This window comes from Lotus japonicus, chromosome 3 (genome assembly GCF_012489685.1).
Source record: "Lotus japonicus ecotype B-129 chromosome 3, LjGifu_v1.2".
Classification (NCBI taxonomy): Eukaryota; Viridiplantae; Streptophyta; class Magnoliopsida; order Fabales; family Fabaceae; genus Lotus; species Lotus japonicus.
Window position 1 is genome coordinate 65,021,191 of NC_080043.1, and position 17,187 is coordinate 65,038,377.

At 33.9% G+C, this 17,187-nt stretch overlaps 1 protein-coding gene across 1 annotated transcript; it reads right to left on the minus strand.

Moving 5' to 3' along the window:
* On the minus strand, positions 1-1,312 carry LOC130744521 (senescence-specific cysteine protease SAG12-like). The gene is made up of 2 exons (XM_057596696.1): positions 1,114-1,312; positions 1-691 (listed from the first exon to the last, which is right to left on the minus strand). The coding sequence occupies exons 1-2, from the start codon at positions 1,310-1,312 to the stop codon at positions 12-14; spliced, it is 879 nt and encodes a 292-aa protein (XP_057452679.1). The 3' UTR covers positions 1-11.
* Between the last annotated feature and the right edge of the window lie 15,875 nt (positions 1,313-17,187).

Consider the following 17,187-nt stretch of genomic DNA (forward strand, 5'->3'; position numbering starts at 1 on the left):
TTGGAAAAAAATTAAAAAAACAAAAAAATCAAATAAAATACACATATAGAAAGGGAAGAAGATCCACTGCCAGTAATATTAAGTTTGGCAACATGGTGGATTTTTGGATAAAGGGGAGACATTGCGATTCCGCAAATGCCTTCTTCTGAATATCCACCTCTCGGAAGCCTAATATAACCTCCTTCTCCCCAGTCGGTGCCCCACGAGTTTTTTCCAATCCAATATTTCAAACCATCTTTATCAATACCAAAACCAACAAAGGTTATGGCATGATTCAGGTATGTTCCACATTGTCCTCTGAAAATTCCCCCTGAGTAGTGCTTGAAATCGTCTCCTGCGGCATCAATACCAACTATCACGGGTTGCTTGGCCACCGCTTGGATGAGCGCCTCTTCATTGTTTGAAGAGACCCACTTATAGCCGTGAATCGGAAAAGAAACTCTTTGAGAGGCCTCCTTGAAGCGACATGTTCCAGCCGCCTTCTCATAAGGGTAACCTGCCTCAGTAGAGATGCCACCCCGTCTTGTAACGTAGTCAAATGCTTCTTCAGAAAATCCACCCTTGAATCCATCGCTCCTACCACCTTTGACGCAATCAATCAGTTGTTGCTCCGAGAGGGACACGAGTGTGCCACTAGCAATCTGGAGCGCTCCCTCTAATGCCGCCACGGCAGCAAATGCCCAGCAAGCACCTAATACATAAAAAAAGTGATTACAAAGGGGAAAGTGAATAAATATTAGTATACACTACAAAAATATTATTTTTAGTGGTATTGATATTATTAAATTGTGGCCTTTTTTTTCTTTAATACCGGTTTTGTATACTACAAATTGCTTCAACAATTACTAACTTCTTTTAAATGCCACAAAATACATCAATAGACTCAAATTTTACTAATGGAACAATATGCACAAAATTCAAATTAAGTGTTACTCCTCACAATATTGAATTAACCAATAAAATAAATACGACTTTTCAATAATTGATTATCCATACACATTTTTTTTCTAGAGTTAAATTCATTAAGAAAACTAGCTAGCTAGATGATCATAATGTATATACCAAAAGGAAAACAATTAAGCTCAATAAAAAAAATGAAGTATAGTTTTTAACCACATGTCCCTTGTTGCCTCACTGGTGTAACCGCTCCTCTTTCCCTCCAGTCCATGTGAGCAGCCACTCCCTCACCTAAATGGTGATCAAGAAGTAATGATCTACCACTAGTGGTGGTGGCTTGAGAAGTGTCGAACATGGAAACATGGTGGAGGAGTGTTATGTAGAAGAGGAAGAGGGTTAGAGAAATGGTAGCCATGATCAATGGTGTTATGAGGGTGAGAGAATATTGAGAGACAATGTGTTAAACAAAGAAGCATAAGGAGCCTTTATATAGTGTATCCTTAGTCCTTAGATCATAAGAAGGTTTAGTTGACAAGTTGAGAGTGTTTAGAGAAGTTAGATGGAGAAAAGTTAGAAGAAAAAATAATTTTTCTCTTATATGGTTGTTGCTAGAAAATGATGAGTACATGCAAAAAATATAAAGGATCCAAAAAAATATTCCCTCATCACAAACCTTTTCTGTATTTTCTTAATAAAGACTTTTTATTTCCTTTCTTCTTAACATGCATTGTTACAAGCTAATGAAAATATGTGTGTTTTATTATACAAAAAATTAGAAAAGTTAGATGAAGAAAAGTTAAAGAAAAATGCACTTTTCTCTTATATGGTTGCTACTAGTAAATAGTGAGTACATGCAAAAAATATAATGGATCCAAAATATTATTCTCTCATCATCACATGATTCACAACTATGTATTAACCTCTTCTCTATTTTCTTAATAAAGACTTTTTATTTCCTTTTTTCTTAACATGTATTGTTACAAACTAATGAAAATATGTGTGTTTTATTAGACAAAACTTAGAGAAATTAGATGGAGAAAAGTTAAAAAAAAAAATACACTTTTCTCTTATATGGTTGCTACTAGTAAATAGTGAGTACATGCAAAAAATATAATGGATCCAAATAATTATTCTCTCATCACATGATTCACAATTTCACATCACATCATGAAGAGAACAGTTATATATGTATAAAGGTTAGAACTATACTAACTTGTTAGCATGGTGCCTGAATATATTTGGGCTAATTATATCTCTTAATTGGTAATTCTGCAAGGAATTGAATTACTTGGCTCAATTATTTTCAAACTAATTTGAACAAAAAACAAAGAGTACATCAATTTTAAATACACCTTCCACATTTTTTTTTTAAGGTTTAACTTTTCCTTGATGCCATTTTAAATACAGCTTCCGCATCATTATTATTTTTTACCAAAGAGTTGAAAATTTAATAATTTTACTATCACTATAACTAGCCATTCTCACCATTAAATATATCTTGTCACAAATAATGGTACAAAACTGGACTTTTGCAACTTTGCACGAATCCTATAGGACCTATGATAACATGTAATTACTATTGGGATTGTGCAGCTTTTTGCACTAATTTTGTTTTTTCATATTAATTAAGATGCTTATTAATAATTAGGCAAAAAGCTAACCAACTCTTCACTTGTTACAATGCTTGGCCTTATTTTTAGAACTTAAGCTATATATGCCTTATATGTTTTCATAGCTTACATCATTTTCTTTATTCTCAAGTTGCATATAATAGTATCCATATGATTTGAGGGGAGAGGCTTAAAGGAATAGAAAGGTTTTATTTTTATTATCACAACTGGTATTTTTTACCCGTGCGTTGCACGGGGGCATTCATTTTTATTTTCTATTGTGTTTTCTTATGGGTTTTTTTTTATGATTTATTCGAATGAAAAGGAGAAAAAATAATATTACTTGCGATAATTATGTTTTTTTTTGTCAAAGTGTTAATTTATGTTTTTAATTGTTTTTTTTGTCGTACTTTTTTTATGAGTGTGTTTGTTTTTTTTTATTTGTGTTGTTTGTCGCTATTTATCTAATTGATGCTTTGGATTATTCTTTTGATATAACAATTTTATTGTACGTTACAGATAGAAGTAGTATTTTTTTAGAAGTAGTATTTTTCTGTAAGATCTTATTTAATATTAAATCATAATAAACTCATTTAAAATAATTTTGAGGTTAGCAGTAGAAAGCTAGTATAGAATAATATTAATGAATGAAGTTTAAGGGGAGGTTTTTTTTTGCATCACATGTTTTTTATTTTTATTTTAGTATTTAGTATTTATTATATATATTTTTTTAGTGATATCATATTTAATATTTTTTTGGTACAATATCATATTTAATATTAAATTCACCCTATGACATTCTATAACTCATATGAATTAAATAATAATAAATTCAATTAAAATAATTTTGAGGTTAATAATAGAAAACTATAGACTAATTAATATTAATGGAGGAAGTTCAAAGGGAAATGGATAGTGGAGGTTTTTTTATTGAATGGTCTTTAACTTTTAAATTTTATTGTTAATATTAATTATTACTTGATAATGATTCAACAAATTTAAAGTAATAATGTGTGTCATGGAATTGTCTAAGTTTTAATGGAAATTTTTTCCTATGAAATTTCATAACTCATATGAATTAAATAACATATGTGCTTAAATATAAAATTTGTTCTTTGTTAATATTAGGTTTTGTTATTCGTTATCATAAAATTAAGTATTGGTAAAAATTATAATTATATTAACGTTGACACATAAACTTGAAAGTAATAAATATGTAAAAAGTAAATAATTCATAGTTGTTTATTTGGTTACAAACAACTCATAGTTTGTTCATACTAAACCTATAAAGTAGGATGAAATTAAGTTAAACCCGCCTAGATAAAATTTCCACAATCTAAGTAAACTTGGACCTTCTCACAGGAAAAAATAAGAGAAGTTTGTAAGCTATGAATACTTATTTGTGAGCATGTACATCTGGAAGTTAGATCAGAAGAAAGATTTATATATATATGCAATATGCATCTTGGAGAAATTGAGTATTAGTGGCTATTGAGGAGAACGATTCAATGTAGAGTAGAATAATGAAGAATGGAAAAAAAGTAAGAAACAACATAGTATTAGGGCCATTCATTTAAGGAAGCAATGTTAGAGGTTAAGCTCATATGGATTATTGTTATTTAAAAGATGAAATTGGTTTCCATGTGGTATTATATGTCCTTCATTTTATAAAACAAATTAGTACTATATAAACTTTGGTTTCTTCAGAGATGATCAATTAAATTGAAAATGATATTAACTATATTAAATTATACAAAATCAAATTTTGTTGTAGGAGTAGTGTCACTTGTAGCCTCCTCAATTTTTGAGATGCTCATTCAAGTAATCTTGTATTTATGCTTTGTGACTCTATATTTTCTAGCATATGCTTGAACCATAACATTTTGAATCGCATAAACTTTGTTATGCTAACAATAAATAGTTTGAATTAGGTACCATGAAAGTGGGGAAAACAAAAAAGTGATTACATTTTCAACGATTAAGAGTAGTTCAATACTATTAACAATTTTAGGTTTATTGAAATCTCTTATTTCCCCCACATGAAGCACACGAACTGTTTGAGTCATCCTACACAATAAAATGTTGAGCAAATCAAAGAGAAATTGATTTTTTAGGTGTTTCAATTTTATATGATGAAATCAAGTTGAAGATCATCATGAAATAAAAAGCATGTTAGAACACATGTAAAAATTCTAGGTCAGTACATCAATAGCTAGTTGTTGGATATATGTACATGAAAAAATGTCTTGAAACTTGAGCCTTTGAATAAATAAAATTAAAGCAAATACTTCAACAAAACTTATGTGAAGTGCACATTTTGAATGAGTATTGACACTTTTTAATTTAAATAGTGGTAGAGAAAAGGGCTAGTGATAGTCTCTTTTTTTTCTTTTGCTATGATCTTATCTAATATTAAACATACATCTTTGAATTTCATAACTCATGAAATAAATTATAGTAAATTTATTGAAAGTAATTTTCAATTAATATATAGTAGAAGTCTATCGAATGACATTGATGAAAGAAGTTCGAGAGAGTTTTTTTTATTGAGTGACCTTTAACTTTTAAGGTTTATTATTAATATTAACTATTAGTTAATTAATACTTCAACAAACATAAACTAATAATATGTGTCTTATGGAATTCATAACTATATCACGTTTAATATTAATTTTGACCTATAATAAATTTATTTAAAATAATTTTGAGCTTAATAGTAGAAAGTTATATAATAACATTGATGGAGGAAGTTCAAGGGGAATATCGAACGACTTAGATTAAAAGTCTGTTGACTATCGAACGGTTCTGAAAAATCACATATAAAATAATATGTATAATTACTTAAAAGCTCATAGGTAAAAATAAATATATGAAACATTTTTTATTGATAGACTATTTTACCTTCGAGATTGCTAAACTTCTCTTTTATATTATATATAAATAAATAAATATAAATAAATCAAAATACCTTTTTGAATTTCATAACTTATATGAAATAAAAAATAAAAAATATATTTTCAATAATTTTAAATTAATAGTAGAAGTCTATAAAATGACATTAATGAAGGAAGTTCAAGAGGAAGGATAGATGGTTTTTTTTTATTGAGTGACCTTTAACTTTTAAGGTTTATTATTAATATTAATTATTAGTTGATTAATACGTCAACATACCTAAACTACTAATATGTGTCTGATGGAATTCATAACTAATATCATATTTAGTATAATTTTTTACCTAAGACTCCATAACTCATATAAATTAAAAAATAATAAATTTATTTAAAATAATTTGAGCTTAATAGTTGAAAGTTATATACTAACATTGATGGAGGAAGTTCAAGGGGTATCGAATGACTGAGATTAAAAGTTTGTTGAATATCGAACGGGTTCTGAAAATTCACATATGAGATAATATGTATAATTACTTAAAAGCTCATAGGTAAGAAAAAAATATGAAACATTGTTTAATCAATGAAATGTAAAAGGAGAAAAAAAAAAGGCTTCAATGTACTGGATTAGAAGAAAATATTATCATTTGGTCAACTTACATTGGTTGAAAATTAAACTATCAAAGAAATAGAAGCAAACATCATAATTGTGCAAGAAAGATAATGAAACACAATTAGAGAAATAGTCAAGGAGATAACTTTAACCGTTTATGAAGAAAAAATATTTTTGAAACGAAATAGAAGTTACAAACAAATCATAATAATTTTGATAATCAATAGCAAAGAACAAAACATGCATAAATTACAAAAGTAAAATAAAATATGTAACTTTCATCTATTGAATAAGCGATAACAACATGCATATTGCGAATAAAGACCGAATCTTAGAGGAGTGAGAGATGACGAAAGAGGAGAATGAATGAGAAAAAATAAAACCGTTTGGGAAGTGCGTAGCATGAGAACAAAATCTGAAGAAGAAATGATGACGAAATCAGAACAAATAAATCAAAAGGGATAAATAAGGTGAAAACAAGAAGGGCTCTTACCGGATGAAAGATGATGAGGAAGAAAAACGTCAATGCCGAAATGAAAAGTGATGAAGAAGAAGTGACCGATGGAGAAGAAAAGACGCAAAAGAAAATTTTCTAACCTGATGGAAGATCTTCTTGTGCTGGAATGATGGAGAGTCCAAATCAGAGTGATTTCCTGCACATGAATGGAGATGTTGAAGATCAAAATGAGAGAGATGAAAATAAATTTAAAGGGGAATGGAAAGATGTTTTATATATGGGAGAAGAAGGAAGAGACTATTGGTGATTTTGTAATCACAATCCATAATCAGGAGTTACAAAAGCAACAAATAAAACGGCCAAGAATATGAAAAGGTTGTATACAAAGGGTTTCATAAGAAAAAGGATCAACGGCTAGGATTAGAAGCAATGAATGGTCAAGATTAATTCCATATTGAATTACTTTCAAATTTACGTATATGACTATGGTAAAATATTCATTCATGAGTCATAGTCTATTGCATGACTATTTTACCCTCCTTGTTGCCAAACTTTGCTTTTATATAATATATAGATATAGATATAGATATAGATAGATATAGATAGATAGATATAGATATAGATATAGATATAGATATAGATATAGATAGATATAGATAGATAGATATAGATAGATAGATATAGATATAGATAGATATAGATAGATATAGATATAGATAGATAGATAAGATAGACGTTGATCACATACTTGTTGTAATAGCATGTACCCCAAAAAAAATTATTTCATAGCTTATTATGTAAAAAAAAGTAAAAGTTTTTATTCAATAATATGTTATTTTTAAATAATTGTGTTTTGTTTTTTATCATCTCCTACTACTAAGTTACTTGTACAAGAAATCCGGGGATTAGCTTTTCTGGAAAATTGGCAGCAAAAGGAAATTAGCTTCCAAATGTATGCTGTTTTGCTGTCAAATACTTGCACTACTAAAAAATTGGAATCTGTGACGGGAAAATTTCGTCAGAGTGTTAGAAATTCCGTCACAAAACATGTTAGTGACGGAATTTATGACAGAATATCAACCATAACAGAAAGTCTTGTTGCTAATTATTTGTGACGGAATTTTATGGTTCGTAACAAACTAGTGATGAAAACTATCCGTAACAGATAATTAAATTCCGTCACGAAAATTCTTGAAGTGCTGTTGAAACTATCTGTAACTAATTAGTGACTGATATATTTCGTCAACCAACTGTGACGCTTTGATCCGTCACTAATTTTGTCAACTATAACATCCACGTTAATCACATGCTTGTATTAATACACAAATGTTCTTTTTAATATGCAATAGTTTCTACTTCTAGTACTCAATTAAAAAAAAAATTCATCATACTCAATTAAAATCATTTCATAGCAATAGCATGTACCCAAAAAAAATCATTTCATAACTTATTATGTAAACAAAGGACATATTTATAAGAAAATTTAAAGTATTTATTGAATAACATGTTATTTTTAGACAGTTAGTTTTTGTTATTTATAATTTCCTACTACTAAGTTAGTTGTACAACAAAAAAACGGAGATTAGCGAATTCTACCAAATTGATAGCAAATACGTAGCAAAAGGGGTTTAGCTACCAAATGTCTGCCGTTTTGCTATGAAGTGTTTGGCAGCATGAGTTTAGTCTCTGATTGACTTCCAAATATTTAGCGACTAAACGCTAGCAAATTATAAACATTCCTATCTATTTTTGAACTAAACCACAACCAAATCAGGTTAAAGCCAATACATTTCTAGCTATGTATTTCAGCTATTTCCCATCTAATTGGCTGTGTAATTCATAACAATTTTTCACAGCCAAATAATAGTGGAGTTTCAAGTTAGGATATGCCTAATCAGGAGAATCTCATCTGCCATTTACTTATAATTCAGACCGAGATACTAATTAATGAGTTTTATATATGTATGAGATGTTACTATGACAAATCAACCAATATATATCATTCAGAGCACAAGTTATAAGTAATGCAAACATTGTCAAACAAATCATAAGCCTTCCATCATGCTATTTAAATGTGAAATTATTCAAAAGAAAAAAACCTTAGTTCAAGTAAAACATCATGAAGACCTAAACCAGAACACCAAAAGCATTAATGATCCTTGGTTAGAATTACTAACATTGAGAAGCAAGCCAAAAATGAATGTTGGGCATGCCACCATAAGGTCCCTTCCTCTAGTATATCCTCATTAACAGTTGCTCTTGTCCAATCACTTTGAGAATACCACCATAAGGTCTCTTCCTCGAATGAAAGAAAAACCACCTTTTGCCTATATTTCCCTCCTGGTTGAATAGGACATTGCGATGTACTCATGACCAATGGATTCCTTGGCTGCTTCACTTCATGCCTAAATCGGTTATAGTGAGTGAGGTGTAACATCCCTGATTTCACCTGCTTAGGTAATGTCTAAATAAGGTGATAATTAAAATTTAATAACTAAATAATTGGATTTTAGAATAAATTTTATAAGTAATTTTAATATTATTTCTTATTTTATTAATGGTTAGAAAATTGAATTAAAAAAAGAAACTAAATGATTAAAAATTATATTCAGTTCTTGATCACTTAAAACTTATCCAAAGTAGTCTTAGTTTACATTTAGAGTAAAGATTTATCTTCACAATAGTTTTTCTATAGCTTTAAGTGTTAAATCCTACACTACCTAAATCAATTTATACCCATTTTATGCTAGGTTGCAAAATCATGGCATTCCAAGTGATGAATAATCACTACCTTCCTTCTCTCTCAGGTAATCTCTTCTTCCTTCTGAATGGAAACCTGAAATTACCTCTCTCCCTTCCTCAGGTGACCTGCAATCACCTTCTCCTCTTCATCCATCTATAAATAGATAGGTTGAGTTCAAACATTCTCCAACCTTCCCTTCTCTCAAATTCTCTCTTCTTACTCTGCCCTTTCCTTTCCCTATCTGAAGCAGCTCTCTCTCCTTCTCTCTTGTCTTCTCCCTGTCCCTAAAGCCACAAAATTCTCCCTCCCATGGCAGCCCATCATGCTCAAACATCACCAAATCTGTCCCCCTTTGATTATATCACAAAACATGTTCAAATCCCTCTAAAAACCTGATATTCATGTTTCTGGATGTCTAAATATGGGATCTGGAAAGTTTTAGCATCGTTCTGGGCTAGTTTGGACAGTTTGTGGGCTCATATTCATAGTCTGGTTCGTGACTATGAGTTTTCCGGCGAGTTGGCTGGGAAATTCATACAATAAAACGTGTGTTTCTCCCTCGTCCGACCTCCGATTGAGATGATTCCAAATCATACTTTCTTCTGGAAGCGAGGAAAAGCCAACTATGTACCCATCTCCGACCTCCGCCGCAACTTTGCCGCCTCCGGTTATATTCTCCGGCGAGTCCTTCCCAGGAAAATTCATAACTTGCCCAGAAATTTTCCAGAACTTGTATTCTGTAAGTTCTTGACCTTATGAGCTCATTTATAACCTCCGATTCTTCATTTGATGATAAAAAACGTTACTTTCTTACCCAGAATTCGTGCCTTAGATTTTGAAGAAAAATACACTCATCCCTAAGCTTCTATGCACTGCTCTACGTTCTCCTTGCTCCTGCAGGTGATTTTACTACTCTAAAACCCAAAGAATCCATGGTCCAGAGGAGGAAAGAGTGAAATTCTAATTCTTGTTTACGAAGCTTGAAGAAGGAAGGCTTCATCTTCATGTTCCTCTCCTTGACCTCACCATCTTCAAAGAGAAGATGCTCACCTCTATCTCTGATGTTGTTCTGGAAATAAAACTAGGAAATTTATAAGAAGGGAAGAAATGGAAATTTAATCAAGGAATAAGTGATTCTAAGCTATAAACCAATATTAAGCTACTTTGAATTGAGAACTGATTAAGGTTAGAGGAAGATTTAGGGGTTGAGTCAAGAATAAAAGTTTTACGGAAAAATATGAAGAAATTGATTCAGAACTTAGATTGTGAAAAAATTGAAAAGTGATTTTTGAGTAGCGATTTTCCAAATAAAATAGCTTTTAGGCCTTATTTAGTGAAAAACAAACATCGCCTAAGAAAAATAGAGGAAATTCAGAATTTAAATTAAATTTTATTAGGATTGATTAAATACTCTAAATTAATGTATAATTAGGATTATTATAAGGAAAGTTCTAATTATTGTAATTATATTAAAAAGTAAATCATGAACATGAATTGGAGGAAGATGATGAGAACATGAACCATCAATGACTTTATGGAGTTATGATACTTTGAGACTATGAGACGCGAAGACTCTTTGACCTAATATTGGACCATTGATGACCTTGTGAGACTTTGATCAGACTATATGGACTTGATAATGACATACAATTGACGAAGAGGACATAATAAAATAAATTAAAGGAATTTAAGATATGCATAATTTATATATGTATGCTTATATAGTTGTGTGATATATGATGTTTAAACAGGGATATTGGAATATCATCGTTAGCGTACTAACCCTAGTTCGTAATTCCGGATAAAGATGTGAATAATAGATGCCTTAAGAAGATGAGGAACTTCCGACTCCTCACGAATATGGAAAGGAATCCATGTTCGGGAGGAGGAGTTACCTTTTGGTTGGTAGTTACAGTTATGTTACGAATTCTATTCGGATACTTGCTGGTTGGTTATCTATGGTTGCATGTGTTGTGTATTTCATTATACCTATGTGTACATCTTGATGATTGATCATATGATTATGAGTATGATGAGTATGTCCATATGTGATATGCCTTGTGATTTCCTGATGTGATATTACATATGAATTCTCTGGCAAGATGACTACTCCTGATCATTTTTGATAGTTTCTTGAGCAATGAATGTTGTTCGATTAAATTGTGAAATTGCAACAGGTGGTGTGCGTGGATTATTGTATTCTTGTTGTTGCTTTATGCATTAGACAGATGCAGGTTATAATATGAGGATTCAGATGACAATGAATGAGATACAATGACAAGATTTTGAAGGCATTATTTGACAGGAACCAAGGAACAGTTATTCAGTGATCAACGAGACAATGCTCAACATTGAAAGGAGGACTTTGGCATATATGCTAATGAATTAGAAATTAATTAGGTGGACATGGGTTGTCTCATTGGGTGTGTTCTGACCCATAACTCGATTGTTGCCTCGCTGGTAGTCATAAGGCTTCTTCTGAGGTTGTTTCCCTTTACCATGCCCCTCATAATCTTGATGGCTTGGCCTGATTGGTCCACCCCTTCCTTGCCTACTCCCTCGGTGGTTCTTCATAGCCTCAACTTCTCGGGCCTTCTCGAATAGCACTTGGAATTTCCGAATGCCCAGATGTCTAATAGCTTCCTCAAGGTCGTAGCGTAGCCCCATCATAAAACGGTTGCACAGATAAGGCTCGTCCACCTGCAGCTGAAAGAATCGGAAATGTTTTGACAGTGCCTCCATCTTGGTGGCATATTCTCCAACAGACATATCTCATTGGTGGAGCTTCAGGAATTGGGTTTCTTTCTCTTCCCTTGCAGTCTCAAGGAAGTACTTGTCAAGGAATGCCCTCTTGAAGGTATCCCAAGTGACCACCGTGTTGCTTGCTTCCAATATCTGCCTGGCGCTCCTCCACCAGTACTCGGTGTCACCCAGCAGCATGTACGTAGCTAGCACCACCTTAGTGTCATCAGGGGTCTGCAGCACTCCAAAGATTTTCTCAAGTTCCTGGATCCAAAGGTCAGCCTTTTCCGGATCCGACTCACCACTGAACCTCGGCGGGTCCTGGCGTTTGAAGTCATTCAACCCCCTAGTCTGAGCTTGAGCTAGCTCCCGAGCTTGTTGCTGAGCCCTCCGAGTATGCTCTTCAGCCTCTCGCCGAGCTTGAGCAGCATTGTTGGCGGCAGTTGCAGCAGCTTGTTGTGCCACCAACTGGGCCAACTGAGCCATGGCTTGAGCCAATTGTTCGTTAGATGGGTCTTGTCGTGGAGGCATCTTTCAACCTGCACAAGTTTACCATCCAAATTCAAACTTCACTTCAAACAAGAATCTTAGAGTCTAAGGATTCCAAGGGTTGAGCATCACAACAATGACGCTCCAAACAATCTCACAAGTCAATCAACCATCTTAGCAAACAAGTTCTACCCAACTCTCTTGGACTCAACTCCTAGGGACCACTAACCCAAAGCTCTGGTTTTCTCAACCAAAGCTCTGATACCACTTGTAACGCCCTGATTTCTCGAGGGTCACTTTAGTAACCTTTTTAAAAAACGTGTATAAATTTTTGTCGTAATAAAACCTGTTAATGATAATAAATAAAAGATAGAATGATTGTTGAATAAACTTCATTTTATTAAATAGACCAAGGCTTTTACTTTATTACATCAAGACTCAATGAAGGAAACTAGTGCTTTCAACCTTACTTAAGCTCATCCACATACACGATGACTTTACGAAGGTATCGAGCCCTAAAACAACACTCGACCTCACCCCCAGTACAGACTCAATTATCCCACTCAATACCCGAATCATAGGCCGCGTGCCCTCCAAGGCCTCCAACGCTCGCATCATATCGTCTCGCATCCTCTGCTCTCGCCTGTCCCATAGCTGAACCATCGGTCGCGCGGTCGATGTCTCGAGCCTTGCCGTCGTCCACATCAAGCAGGTGCATGGTCGCATCTCGACTGATCACACGCATGCTTGTTGTCTAGGCGTTAAGCGCCCCAAACAACAAACAAACAAACAAGCAAGGGTCAACTTCTAACACACACATATCATAAGTAGGGTATACTACCCTATCAATCACAAGTTCTTCTCTAAGCTAACATTCACAAATAGGGGAACTATATCAAGCTCTAAGTTGCACAAGTATGGGGAACTATCTCATAATTCTAAGTTATTGTCAGTCAATGCTCGTGCATATGCATGTAGACGCTTTGGATATCCATAAGCCAATCACTCATGGAAAGGCAGGACGAACACGACTCCACGATTGGGGTTGGACACCTCCAACGCACCGCTGCCCAACAGCTTGATGATCGGGGTTGGACCTCTCCAACGCACTGCCGTTTCACGTTCGTCCTTTGTTCAGGTCCATCCCCTGAACGTCACCACTGACTAGCCCAATCCAGGTCACCAGCCGTGGCCAACCAAGCCCAATCCAGGTCACTTGGTCCACAATGCATGCCATGCAAGTCAGTCATTATCACTAGGCCCTAAGCCCATCACGTTCATCTCATATGAACAAAATATCGTAGTATAATAACTTGCATGCATAACAATAAATATAGTTAACACCCTAGGCATATAAGCATGTTCATAATGACACTAGCTAGCATTTATTGCATCATCATCATATAGCATATCTAGCACATACATCATCAATAGTCCTAGCATCATGTTTGCTAACAATCACAATCACAAACAATTTATCTAGGCCGAGGCCGAAGTGCCCTTACCTTTGTCACAGCAAAAACACGTCCTAGGACTTTGGATTTGGCGGGATCACGCTCACTTCGAACTTCCTAGTCATGTGGACAGAGTAACGGTACGAATTAGTAGTCGTTTAGCGATAATATATCCTTTCCCCGTCTTTTCAAAAATATTATCTTAAAACCTCGAAAAATCAAAACTTTCTCTTTCATAAGATCAAAACCTCTTTTCTAAAATAATTGTTTGAAGATCATAAGAACACTTTAAGAACATCATGAATTTTCTTAAGAAAAACCCCCCAAAAACATAAACATTCCTAAGCAACCCGATCAAGATCATTCTCTTCTGGTTTTTGGCAGATCAGCTTAAGCTGCAACAATAGAGCATATTGAGAATGGCCTTGCTCAAGGCTTAGGAACTAAACAAGGAAAAAATAAAAGAAAGACAAGAGAGGGAGAGGAAGCTCACGGCTAGAGAGAAGAGAGAGCAAATGAGCTTGGTGTGAAGAAATGAGAGGGGGAGAGGGTCTATTTATACTAGAGGTTTGGGAACAAAGCATTGAAGGGGTGATTGAATGCATTTTTCCCTCCAAAATGCTTGAAAATTTCGGCCACAAGCTTGGTCAAACCAAGGGCCTCTTTGCAATTTATTTCTAGTCCATAACTCCCTTTAAAACCATCCTTTAATCCTCCATTTAATTTCCATTAAAACCAAAACTCTTTAAGGCTCAAAATTAAATCCTTAATTCTTTAAATCAGATTTGTCAAGGCCCTTTAAAGATTTGAAAACTCTCACTCAAGCCCTCTCACTTAATGAGAGTCAAAGGAATCAAACCCTTGATTTTCTCCTCCATAAAGACTAGCAATTAAGTGGAAAACCATTCCCTCCTCCTTCTCCAAGCTTGGCCGCCCAACTCTTGCAAATATGAGCAGATTTTCACTCAATAAAACCATCAAACACAAAACAAGGTGGTTTTTAGGTGATTAGGTGCATTAATCACAAAAATCCCCTCTTAATGCACCATAAAAACCCTAATTTGAAATTCTAAAGTCTTTTTCTCCTTCCTCCCTCCAAATATTCGACCAGCCCTCTTAAATGTTCCAGAAAATAATTTTGAAAATGTTTATTTAATAAATCATAGGTTTTAAAATAATTAAATACATTTTATTTAAATAAAAAAACCCATTTTATTTAAATAAAACTCTCGAAAAATAGGGGAAAGGAATATTCCCTCATAAAATATTTTTAGAAATATTCCCAGCACCTCCCCATGAGGTGTGGCCCACGAAATCGTCCTTGTCGACTCGATTCGCCAACTTATCGCTGTTGTCGGGTCGATTTTGACCTAAAAGTCGTCGTCGCCGAACCCTAGCAATATTATAGTCAAAATGCTCGTATCGTCGCGCTCATCAACGTCTAGAGGTTTCTAGGACTTAATATTGCTTCTAACAATTAATCACCTTTTTAAAAGGCATAATATCACATATAGCACAAACAATTCACATAATATTATTTAATATTATTATTAAAATAGTATGCCCTAAAACCGGGTCTTACAGTCTTCAAGAGAATTACTCATGTATTATTAATATAGACTTTGTGTGTTCTTGGGCAAGATAAAGGGGAGATGATTGGAAAATATTGTTACAATTTGTCCACCTGCATCATTATTTGTGCAGGGAGGACAAGGAGTAGGAACATGCAGCGACAACTTCCACCTGAGACCCCGGAAGTGCACCAGGTGTGGATGCCCGAGATACTTGATGTGGCATGTAAGACTATGAGTGGCTGTGTATTCCTGAAATCACTGAAATGGTATTCATGACTCGGTAAAGAGTGGACCCGAGTGGTGCCATATTCCTGAGTGACGTTCCGAAGTTGAAAGACTTTGTGTAGACAATGGGCCCAACATACAAACATAATATCTATTGGCTGTCGCGGTGGCATGCATTGCATAGTTGCATTTTATCTGTGATTGATTACATGTGATTGATTGACTGTTGATTTTGTGTATGTGCTTGCTAGTGATCGTGGAATAACTAATAGACCGGTAGTCCAAATGGGACTCATGGCATAAGCATGTTTATCACCCATGTTGGTAGCTGACTCCCTCCCGCTTATTTTTCAGGTACAAGCTTAAGGTGGGCTTGAGACGAGTCAAGTTGGAGTCATGCCGAAGCTATTGAGCCATGGTAGTTGTCGGTGAGTAGAAAGGCACAGAGAGAAGATGTCAGAGATTAGTGTGCAATGTGATTAAGTTACTCATGTAATATAAAATAGGATAGGGATAAGAGAACTGAGTAAGAGTAAGTATTTATATTGTAAAAAGAAAAGTGAGCGAGCGATAATAAGAGATGTTGAATGTAAGAGTTGTGAGAAAAGTTTTAAAAAGTTCGTATTTGAGGTGGTCACCACATGAGGCATTTTACTCCGTTATAGGAAAATAGCCACATGTCCTTGTGGAACACCACTAAATTGCAGATCTTTTGACAATAGCAACTACGTACTTTTGTAGTGAAAAATGTTTTACAAATTAAAGCACTCCACCACCTAAAAGAAGATTAATTTGCATGGCACTAGATTCCTTCATACAACCAAGACTAAAATCCATAGTCTAAGCAAATCTAAAGTGGATCCGTAGTGCAATTAACAGGATGCAAATAAACTTGGCAAATAAAGTGCAAGGGAACACTGATATACTAGTTGTTTTAATGACTTCATAAGCATATTGTTACATAAGAGAAGAACTTTCATATGAAAAGAGAGGAACAAAGACATGGCAATATGTAACATGGAACAATTCGTCCTCCATCGAATCGGATGAGACGAGGAATGTCTCTGCGACGAGTAAGATCTCATCGGCATCGATGCCATCAACAAGGAGCTTCGGTGAGGAGCGAAGCAATGAAGTGAGGAGGGGAATGCAAGTTGAACTAGGCCGATAAAAAAAGAGAGAAATTTTAACTTTTTAAATAATCCAAGTGCATGTATAAAATTTAATTGCAGTGTTATCTAGTAGCAAGTTGGCCTTCATTTTACTAGGTGAAATTCGGGCAGCAGAATTTAGTCACTAATCTATAAATTTCTTGTAGTGCAAGTTTTGGACATGTTAGCTTGTTTATTGAATTGAGATAAAAGTAGAAATCTCAAAAACTAATTTTAAGTTGGTCTAGTTTGATTAAATTTAGATTTATTTCAAAAAAAAAGTAGAAATTCCAAAAACTAATTAGGGTGTGAACATGTTAGTTTCTTTTCGGATAGAAATTAAT